General features: G+C 39.2%; 1 protein-coding gene across 2 annotated transcripts in view; it reads right to left on the bottom strand.

Annotated features, from left to right (window-relative positions):
* cadm2a (cell adhesion molecule 2a) overlaps window positions 1–12,132 on the bottom strand; it is a 199,607-nt gene that overhangs the window by 18,145 nt on the left and 169,330 nt on the right. For both annotated transcript variants that reach the window (XM_080509554.1, XM_080509555.1), the window contains 3 exons: window positions 3,444–3,605; window positions 2,932–3,022; window positions 2,654–2,832 (listed from right to left, as the gene is read on the bottom strand). In XM_080509554.1, coding sequence (XP_080365680.1) covers window positions 2,654–2,832; window positions 2,932–3,022; window positions 3,444–3,605 — 432 coding nt within the window. The remainder of the gene's footprint in view (window positions 1–2,653; window positions 2,833–2,931; window positions 3,023–3,443; window positions 3,606–12,132) is intronic.

Here is a 12,132-nt window from a genome sequence, read left to right as displayed (position 1 = left end):
TTACGGTGAGCGGGGAACTTTTAATTGGCTGTGGTAGTCTTTTCCAGGGCCAAACGTCCTCTGTGTCTCTGTGACATTTCAGCCTTTCGCGTGACTCACTAAGCAGCGAGTCTCCAGGAAAGAGGTGAAGAGCGAAGACGTCTCCTTGTTGGAGGGGAACCATTAAAAAGGTATTTTCCAAGAATTATGGTGGTAATTGTGAAGGGCTAAAAGGTTTGCTAATCACTAATGAAGGGTAGGAACAGACTGGGTGCCATTTGAAGAACAAGTAATGAATCTGAATAGGACTCTTTGACCCTCCCATACCCAAATGGCTTTTTTTTTTTGTGTCATAGAATTTGTCCATTTAATAACATCACTTCCATTATGTGCTTTGGTTATTCTTGCTGTTAGCTTTATCAGTCATTTGAAAGAACGGTAATGTGCTGGCACATACTGATGCATGCGTGTTAACCTGGAGCTTCAAGGATTAGTCATTTACACAAAAGCAAATTAACTGCCAACTATTTAAATAATTAATCACACCAGTGACTAATCAAGTGATTTATTGCTTTTTAACAACGCCACGCAGAACATTGTGACGGCAGGTTTTCACAATTTGATGATTTTCTTTTTTACTTCAAGTAATTATTCTGACACAAACAAATACAATTATAATCATAATAAAAGTAGCCTTAAGCTAAAACTCCAAATTATACTCCATTGTAGTCATGAAAGGCTTCAATAAAGAAATTACAGATGAAAAAAAGATGTCAAGGAAAATAATTCAGTGATTCATATCTCAACTTGGAAATCCGATTTCAGATTATGGCAATTTACTGAGTATCTGATGAAAATGTGAGTATTCGCAGTGATCCTCCCTACCTGGATGAGACATCTGCTGGTGAACTTCACATCCTCCTCTTCCATAATAAAGCTTTCATACAGGATTTGAACTTGAAGGTGAAACGTGTCATAAATATTAGATAGCATCCATAATTAATTACTCCTGATCCTATATTGTGGCTTCAACTGTATGGATGGAGGCTTTAATTAAATATCTCAGTAAGAGGCCCATAAACATTGCTATTGCTTCGCTTGAAATGGCTTGTAAAAGATATAAAAGTCACACAGCACACACAGTAAATGAAGTTACTTTGTACCTTTCATATTACCTTGTCACAGAAGTTAATGTGCATGATATAAAATGTTTAATAAATTGGCAGCCTACCTAATTAGATCTGAATTTTCAGTTGTATAATGTTGGGTTTTTACATTGTCCTAACTTTGATTTTACCCTTTTGATTTTCACTCAGCAGACATTATGAAGCGCTGCTCGCTGAAGATCAAGTTGTAAGCCATTTCAAGTCTGTTCATTTGAAAGATGACATTATATTTCTATGACATTTATGATCTTGATTTGATTCAGGGATCTATTAAAGCACTTTTGCAATGAGTTGAGGGAAGTCTCTGGCTGTTTTAAGAATAAAAAAGGACTTGATGATGTTAAAATGTGCACATTGTGTGTTTAAGATGTTATTAAATAAGTACATGTACACTGATGTGCACAATATTGTATAAATTATAATCAGTTTTCTGATGCACTTAGTAATTTCTCCATTGTCTCCATATGAGGAGAACTTCTTCAATTTAATAATCTACTACAATAGGTCATATTACCATTGATTGGCATTTTGACTATAAGCTCATCCAATGATCCAACTTAAACATTTATGAGCTTGTTTAGACTTACTCTGGAATTTAATGTTTTTTTTTTTTATAATTCCCAAAACCTTTCTTGTGTCTCTTACCATTTTCACAACTGCGATTTTCTCTACACCCACCAAGGGCATTCAGAAACATTCCTAAATACTCAAGCTTTGGCAGAACATAACTAAAAGCAGTCGATGGGTTAGATCAGGTCTGCTTTCATACAAAATAGTACATGAAATGCCTTCTTTGGTGTTTTTATTGTTATTAATACAAGACCTTTTTTTTTTTTTTACTATGTATTTAATGACATTCTTACATATCTCCAGTAGTGTGATTTATTTTGCTCTTAACACAGTCTACATTTTCTAAAACAGGAGGGAAGGATTTTTTACTGCACTGCTCTTTTGCTAAAGCATTATTACTTAATGTGAAGAGACAAATGGCAGAGGAGAAACGGAAGAGAAGAAGAACTATCTGTTTTCTCTGACACTGAGTCCCTTTATCCTCCACCTCCTCTGGCATTACTAGGAATTACTTTTCCTTCCCGGTGATATTCCTGACAACGCAGCACTAAATTCTGCCTCCTTCACACATTTCCCTCCTGGTGTGGGCCACTGTGTGTGTGTGTGTGTGTATGTTCTGGGACGCAAGCTTATTTAAGGAAAGGCGTTGGTGGCATTTATGTCACCCAAGGCCTTTATTCTTTTTTCTGAAAGATGGTAGCTCTAATCACTCTTAGCAATGATACAATATGCAGATCAGGAGGCAATATAATCCTGCTTTTTGGTGAACAGGTAAAATGTTTTCATTTCTGTGAGGTTTCCAGTGTTTGGAGTGAAAAGAGTCCTATCATGTTTTGTTTGTTGTCTTCCAATGTTGTTAAATAGCGGCGGTGAAGATTTCTGTGCTGCTGAATTTCTCGACATCATTACACACAGTACAGTTGTCCTTCTGAACTCACCATACACGTAGAGTACATATTCAGCACTGCTTGTCCCTAGGTGGTTGGTAGCTTCACAGCGGTAGGTGCCATTGTCTGTCTTGTTCAGTGAAGTAAAGGTGAGTTCACGGCCTTCTACAATCATCCTGTCCAGGTCAGGAAGTTCACCTCCATCCTTTGTCCACATCACAGGATCCGGCCTGGAAGAGGATGCATGACTATAAAGCATGCTGCAAAGACCTGTCTACAACATCACATAGAAAGCTAAACCAAACTAATGGACAATTTAAAAGACTTACGAAGGGTTTCCTTTGGACACACACTCCAGCTTTAAGTACTGACCCTCCTGTGGGACTGCCAGGGAGTGTATGATTTCCACATGTGGAGCATCTAAGATGGACAGAGAGGCCTTGGATTAAGTGGATATAGTTGGAAAACAAAAACAGATGTGATTATGCCAATATTACCCTGCTATTGATATAATACAAGGGTTACTTTATTTTTTATGAAAAAGTAGTAACATGCCTGATGCCAGCAGTGGTTCAACTAAGGCACTGAATTAAAAGTGAAAACAGAATAAAAACATTTTGATAGCTTGATAATGTACACTGAATATAAAAGTAAACCGAGGACATTCACAACCACTGCTGTCAATGTGGGTCTTGTTACAATGAATGTCAGCTGACAAGATTTTTACAGCCATAATAGCACTTAAAAACCAAGGTCATTGGCATTAATTCCCTCCTCTTTTTTACAAGCCGACTCATGGTGTATGTTTGAGTGTGTATGTGAGCTTTGTGTGTTCACTCACAGTGGACCTCCAGTACTTCAGTTGCCTGCTGTGGTGCCTGTGCGAGTGCCACATGGTCCACTCTGCAGGTGTAGGCCACTCCATCATCATTTCTGCCTACGTGCAGCTGCAGAGAGCTCCGTACTGTAAATGTCTTCCCACTTGCATTCACCTCTTTGGCACCTTCAGAGAGAGACGCATACTGTCACTGATGCAGAACATTTATCTTTCAAGGTGTGACGGCCACACATATATGTGATTCCCCTTTGTGCCACAGACCAGTGAGCCCTTCTTCACAGCCACAGCCAGACTGCACCAGGGTATTGTCCACACATAAATATTCTACAAGCCAGAGGCTATCCAGCAATACAGCAAACACCTAAATGAATAAAATCCATAGCAAGGTAACGAGTAATTGATTAAATGGAGATTTTGAGCGAAATCACCAGTATTTGATTAAACTGTCTGAAACTGAACACATTTTAAACATCTTACCAGACACAAATCAACACCGTGTTGTGGTTAAAATTGCTATTTAACAAATCTGTATTTGTCTTTACTGACGGTAGTAGAAATCATTCAGTTACTGTGACTGTTTAGAGTCTTGGCTCCAGCTAACTGATGCTTCTTTAGATCAGATTTTCTTTTTTTTAAATAAGTGCACACTTTTTGGCCAATTCAAGGGAAGTTGTGCATGAAAATGCAAATAATGAAGACTCAAACAAACAAGTAAAGGTAAAATAAAATACAGGTGTGGCTATGACATTCGTTCATATATTTGTTTTAAAACAGGGGTCTTACTGAACTTTCCATTATTTTTCCCACATTATAAGATAGTATGTCTATGTGCTTTTAATTTCAAATAACGTCCTAAATATTTATTTATATTTTGCAAGTGCCTTAACTGTAATGAAAGAAAATACGTTTACCCTTCAATTGTTTTTATAAATGATTTCTTATCTAAATGTTAAGGCAAAAATACATACTCAGGAATGGTTGTTACGATCGCACACAAAGGCCAAAGTCCGCTTTTAAATTATGACCGTCTTAATGACATGACCAACTGTGATCATCACATCAGGATATTTTTGGGAGAAAGCTATCGTGAGCTGTCTTCTGTCACTTTAAATGCTTTGTGTACCTCAGTATATCGTCTCCTTAGTTTGCAGCTTTGATATGTCAACACAGCCAATTCTGGCTGGAGCTACAACAAAACCTATTTGCCTCCTCTCAGTTTGGCCTCTTTGAATCGAATGGGCATAATTATACAGTATTGACTGTTGCTGCCAATGACAGCTTCTGAAAACTAACAAGCTTTCACAGGCACTTCATTTCTCCATCTCTACCAATGCCTCTACCTGACAACTAGTTCAAACCTTAGTGGGGAAAAAAAAAAGAAGAAAAGAAAATTACCGGTGCCAATCAGACATTTGGCAGTACCTTAAATTAACCATGTAGAAAAGTAACATTATGCACAGTCCTCTTTATATGTACAATTTGTTCTCGGCACGATGCTCGTGTGCACCTGTCTTGCAATTCTAACTGAACAGCTGATCCATCTCTCCATGCTCATCAACACAAGCATCTTTGCCAAGGCAGGAAGAAACTTCTCAGACTCGGGTTTCTTTAATTATCAGCCTGATGTCCAGACATTTGGCGGACTCCCTGATCACATCATTCCCCTTTTTGCTTCATTTGCCTCCATAATGACGTAGGCGTTTGATAAGCCGAAGGTATCGGATGGAAGTGTAGTGACCTGCCACTGTGAGCAGTGCATTAGTCTCCTTGAAATCTTTTTGGCTCGTGATGAATTCTCCTCCCTGAAAACAGAGGCCAAGAAGGTCAAGGCGTCTAACTAGAGGGACACAAGAGTGGCAACACTGACTTTTCCTGTCCCTGTCTGACTGTCTTTGAGCCTGACAACCACGTCCTGGTCAAGAAACCCTGTGTGGTATCTGGATAGCCACAATTGAATAGATTTTTAATAGAGTTATAATCCAACAGAACACAGAGTTCTTATTAAAGTGACACTGTTTCTTTTGACAAGTTGCATCTGTATATTTAGTTTATACTTAAAAATGAAAAATGAAAAAGAAATACTAAAGGTAGGGAAACAATAATATTGTATTGTTCCTACACAAATGTGTAACTACAATATGTCACAAAGATGACACACAGTTGTATTTTGATGTTATCCTGCCAATATGATCTATACTTATATACATTTCACACTAGAATGTATTTTAATTCATATCATGCCAATCCATATACATGAAATCACATTCACTTTCCCAGGTTTAACTTTGCCTTCAGCTGTTTCTCAGCTTTGAAAAATGTGTTTTTCTTTTTCTGTATTTTATCAACCATAAAAAATTCATGGATCTTTGTACAATATTGGTCTCATGCTGACCGCTTCACTTTGTATCACCTTAAGAGACCGTATCCTGCACTCCTCCTTGCTCATCTGCTTCACTTTTTAAGCATCCCAGCACAATGTCTCCTCTCCCTCTCCATTCTGCCAATCAACTTTTCTTCTCAGCCACTTCCCCCAACTGAGGCAATGTGCCCGCCTCCTCCAGAGATGAATGAGTGACAGGTCTGCAGTGTTAGCAACATCCGTTCAAACAGCAGGAGAGAGGGGGAAAAAATGGCAAAAAAATGTTCCCCACAAAGACAAAACTGCAAGACATGGAAAAAGGAGAAGAGGGCTACAGGAAAATGATGGCTGATATGTAAAACCCATGCCATGCATTAGGAGACTACATTTGTTTTTGCTTAACTTATTAGTTATACCAAGTTGGTGAAAGCTGACTCGAGCTGCCATTTTGTCTCACCAAAAAAAGTTATTTACACAAATGTATTGTTGAACAAATTAATACGTTTTAATTTTACGTTGAGGTCTGTTTCCTCGTCTTGCCTGTTGATTGATATGCGCTATTGTTCCGGTGGGAATTCTGACTGTACCTACCATCATCATTTAAGAATCAAAAGTCAGAGAAATTCTAAGAAGTAAATGAAATAAATTCTTGTAATACACGTTGAATTGCTATATTTACAACAACACATTTAGTCAAGTGGCTACATTTTGCAAACTGGAAAGAACTCCACAAAAAGGCTAAATTATACAGTGGTGTGTGGTTAAATCAGATCACCTCATTTTGAAAGGCTTATCTTTAATATTTCACCTGACACCTCGTTCAAATTTTGTAATAGCACTTTTTTTTTAAAAGATAATTATGAAACAGTTTTTTATATTTTGGAAATTACTGTGTCATTGTGAACCGTGCAGTCTTATGCTGATCAAGACCTGAATTTAAGTACGCCAATCAATGTGATAAGTATTTCTCATTGGCCCTGTAGCAACGAACCTGATGTTATGTCTGTACTTGAACTGCACTTCAACTACTTTCTCACTGTAGGTTGCAAAGTGTCAGGATTTTTTTCCTCAAGACGATTTATAATATCTACGTCTCAAAAGTTCTTGATTATAATAAACACTTTGCACTGAAACAACACCATCACAGTGGCTCAGAAAGCCCTTTCTACTGAGGATAATTTTGCAGGCCCATTTAAGTGTCTCCACTACTTCATATTCTGTTCTCATAACATTTTGAATGGACTCTGATTGCCTCAGTGTGATTTGGGATAAGAGTACTACAAAAAGTGACATGCTTGCACAAAGTTTGAGTTCATTACTGTCATTATTTGGCCTCCTAGGATCCACCATAATAACAGTTGTCTAATAGCAAGTAAGACCTCATCGATAAAGTGCGTCAATCTGTATGCACTCAGGGAGAAAGAGAGAGACACAAAAGTGTTTGTGCCTGCATTTTGGTGAGAGTTGGTTTAATTGGTCTATAAATACAGTGTCTTATCACATTTTGAAGACAGCTGAAAGGAGCAGCTGACATTGAGTTGCCATTAGAACTTAGGCCTGTCAATCAAAAAGTCATCTGTCTCATATCACACAAACTGCACATGCATGCAGACCTTCTTCATTGGCCTGAATAAGCAAAGATGGTGAGCGACGGTTCATCTGCTCTCTTAGAAAAATCTGGCTTTCCAGGAGAATAAATAAACTTCATGTTGCTCTTTTAGATATTTTACATGATATGTGATATCATACGATAAGTTTTGATTGATGCAAACATATACACATATTTTACGCACTTTACATGTTTTACCTACAATGTCTGGGATGCAAAATCATACAAGAAATGGACACCATGCGGCCACATTCACCTATAGTGTCTCTCCTTCTCAAAAAGCCTGGTAGTATTTGGCGCTGGCTGCGGACTGCTGTTCTGTGGGTGGATGCTCATGGCTCTGCATCTTTGGTGTGAGCCAAGACACAACCCCAGAGGATTAGAAATGGAAATGACAGGCGTAAAATGTGAGAATCTGACCCTTTTATGCCATTTCACAGGAGAGAGGGGCGACCTAAGAAAAGAATATGGGAGGGGCAAACAAGAGAGACTGGGGTGGAGTGGAGTGCTTTTGGGAAGGAAGCGTCAACAACTGCGGCGGAGGCTGACTAATCCTGGCAGCAGGGGTCCAAGGGCTGACTCAACAACCCTGAACTGAATCCCATCCGAGATTTAAAACAATTTGCTCAAGCAATAACGGAGTAGAACCATCTGTAGGTGGGGATCAGGAGATGAGATTAATCAAACGATACACAAGGCACAAAATGCGTATTTAATTCTTAAATAAACAAAAAATATGACCGATAATAAATGTGATGCCAGGTTACAAACTAATCTATGTGGTTTTCTTTGCCTGCCAAATGAGCTGCATTCAGCAACAGGTATGAGAAAGCAGGGGCACAACATGTACCAAGCTCCAGCTCCAGTGAGGTGTAAAGAAGACATTCTGTCCTCCACCTCACTTTTTCCTGTCAGCACCCTCCTCTGTCCTACCTGTCTTACTGGCTTGCATCTACACTTAACTGACGGGTGACGACATCCAGGGAACACTTGTAAATGTTAGGAGAGTTCCTATCAGACCCCTATCATAATGTCCATTCTGACATAAAACTCCCTGAGCATTCACAGCTGAGATGTGTCAAATGTGGATTCATGAGGACGGTGTGCCTCTGCAAAAGAAGCAGTCTGGCCACTCGGTTCCTTGGCATTTAATATCGGACAAGCTCTCCACCTCCAGGATGTTGCTCTTAATAGGCACAGACAGGGGGTCTAGTAGTTTGATCTCCTTCTCTATTGTGCTCAAGTCTGTTAACGTGATCACACTCTTACACCGCCAGAAAGAAAGGATAAATGAGGGACACCTCTGCATGTGCATATCTCATTAAAGTGATACACGTTTAAAGGAAGATAGGTGATCCATGAGGTCCGCATGCTCAAAATACATCTGCTCCTCATCCTGACTGTTGTATTGCTCAAATGTCAGACAAAAATAAATCGCAAATGTCCTAACCATTAGTACAGAAATCCACTTTAAAAGATGTCATTTCAACCATGTGCATGTGTGTGAGTGCATGAATGTGCATACCGTGTGTTTGTGGTGCACTTGTAGTGAGATAAAGAGGGTGAATGTGCTTCTTTGTGTGTGCAACCTCTGCATCTTTTATTCATGCCACTCTGACTTGCAGGAGCCATCTTGAAATTACATCTTTAATGGTCATTGATCCACTCCACCCCAGGGAGCTGGATAGTATAAATGTAGTCCCAACACAGACTTTTTGAGCAGCGTGCAGGGCTGTCTAACACTGCCAAGGCTGCTGAAAAATGTATTTTTCTTTTAACTAGAAAACTTCTTTAAATTCCCCAACTTTGGTCTTGTTTCAGTGTTCACATAGTCCCCGGCACCCTCAACAACCTCAATACCATCCTCTCTGCAATGAGCTTCAGGAGCGTTTTCCTCTTCACTTCCATCAATAGCTCTTTCTGGGGCAAACCTTAGAATAATGATGCCCATCGCGTTCTGTTCTTGCTCACAGTAGTCAAGGACAATCATCCATAAATGGAAAAATAGCGTACGCTTTTTCAAAAGGTTGTTGAATCATTGTTCAAGTCTTCAGTGAGTGGGCAGACTTGAGTGATAGCTCCAGACAAAATAGTGCAAGGTATGTCTGCTGCTATAGTTCCTCGTCCTTGACTAACAAGTTTGACAATAGAACAGGATGTGACCGCAAGTGAATCCGAATCAAATCCCTGTGTTTTTTTTACCTTAATCCCCCTTGGAATAGAGCTATCGCGTAACATGATGAAGCAATAACCTCTACAGTTTAGGTCAGAGAGTATGATAATGCCAGTGCGATAGCGAACATCCCCACCCTTATTTGAAATAAATATTCATTTCATCTCTGTCTTGCTTGGTCTCCACACAACTCCCTCTGGTTCAGTGGTGTGTAAACAACTTGTACATGTGGTGATATTGGAAGGGGTCTCTCCGGGTTATGGTGTGTAACTGAGATAGAAATACATCATTACTGGGTGGGGACTGAGGGGATCTGAGGGACAAAGAGACTGAGAAATAAGAATATTGGATTCTGTTCCACACACACACAAGCTTATGTCCTTACATGCAGGCTGTCTGCTCCATCTGTCTGTTTTGGTCACACACACACACACACACACACACACACACACACACACACACACACACACACACACACACACACACACACACACACACACACACACACACACACACACACACACACACACACACACACACACACACACACACACACACACACACACACACACACACACTATTAGCATAGGGTGTCTGTTAACTGCATACGATGGGTGATGGACTGCTCCACTGGCTCCGCCGGTAATATAATTTTCTCTATTCCCCCAGATCCCACACCAATATGTCACAATTGTCATTTATTCCCAGCATGGTTGCCCACAATCAGATGACTTTTCACACCGAACACGCCCCTATCCTGTCAGAGTGATGAACACATTAAGTACACTCACGAACACCTACACATGCTTACATGTATTGTGTATTAACATGTGTTGCCCTTTGTCTTCTCTTGCTTTTATGCTTATATATTGCGTTTTCAAGTGAGGAAAGACAGTCAGGACCACCACAGAGTGGCTTCCTGCTGGGATGCTTTAAGTTTTTGTTGATTTGAATACAGCACACTCTATAATATTTCACGGCTTTCTATTACAACAAGATCTTCAATCAATTAGTGGCTGATTTGATGTGGAAGAAGTGAATGTGTGTGTCACTTCTATTTTTGAGACTTTTTTCTTGAACTTTAACAGGTCCTGAATTTGTCTGATAAAAGCATCACACTAAGCAATGAACTGCTAATTAAAAACAGACACCTACTTCTCAGGAAAGACAGCTTATTATTCCATGGATCAATGTTTCCCTCACCTTCGAAACTGCGAAGCTTTTCGGCTTTTAAAAATACCTTTCCAAGTTTAAATATTCTTTCCTCTTCTGTGCTCTTCCCAGATCCGGCGTGTGAGATTAGCAAAGCTTTTATAAGCAGAGGATGTTCTGAGCGGCTCTGAACGTGACGACACAGATTCAATATCATCCAGCAGCTAATTAAAATGAAAGATAAACATGATATCTGCTTAAAAACTGGTTGGAAAACCAGCATCGATTCAGTCTTATCTGCTTGCTTACCTGGACCCTGGGAAACTTTAATGCCAGATAACAGGCTGAGCTGTCTGAACTTAAGGCTGAGTAAAAAGAATATAATGGCAGGCACTGAGAGAGCTTTTCGGTGAATTCAGTGAGGGCCAAGCATCACCTCTGATGGAGATTCCTGAAGAGTCCAATACTGGATTTGACAACTATCTTCTAATCTGACATTTGTATTAAATTTCAGGGTTTTTCTTTTTCTTTCACAGTTTTCTATCACAACTACAAAAAAAAGTATGTGCTTCTATCTATTCCTCTATCTATCGATCTTTCCATCTACCCATCTATCAATAAATGCTTTTCATAAGAGTGCTGAGGCATATGCGGTACAGAATGAATTCATCAGAGGATCGTGTACTTTCTGGGTGACAAAACACAATTTTGTCACAGCGACAAACAAAAGCATATAAGATTGTATAGAGCGCATAATAAAGATAGTCATGTGCCAAGTTGAGGAGAGAATTATCTGACCCTAATGAGTGCACATATCCTCTTGAGACTACCTTCCCTTCGAGCCACCATGGATCGCGCTGACTACCTGTTAACTTTCTGTGGTAAATTAAAAGAACATAATGTCCTGGCTGAGATTTCATTTGCCTCACAGGGAGCTCTTGTTACAGTAGTGGGCCACTGGGAGAAGTAATAATCATCCATAGAGACACATTGAGCCTGTAAGGAAAAAATACTCACTCTGCTAATTAGTGTGTATTCTCCGTCTATATGCTTCCTCCTCAAAAGAATCGAAAAAAAAGAAAAGATTGGCAAACTTTTATGATATGCAAGAAAAACAGGAGATGAAAATGTGCAACTTGGAGCTCTATATGTAAATAAAATGAATAAATGGTGTGATATTGCTTTAGTATTAATGTGAAATGTATAGAAATAAGAAGATGGTAAATATTTAATTTAAAAAAACCTCTACTTTCAGTTCAAAAGGTTGTGTCTATTCTAATATAGTGGAACACTTAAAAAAAAATAAAATGCACAAGCAATAGAGCTCCAGCCAAAATGGAAATGACACCAAAATAGATGACAGATCCAGTTCATATTTTCTGTGAAAGCAGAAAGAAAA

This window comes from Blennius ocellaris, assembly GCF_963422515.1.
Source record: "Blennius ocellaris genome assembly, chromosome: 14".
NCBI lineage: Eukaryota > Metazoa > Chordata > Actinopteri > Blenniiformes > Blenniidae > Blennius > Blennius ocellaris.
This window is presented reverse-complemented; position numbering and strand designations above follow the sequence as displayed.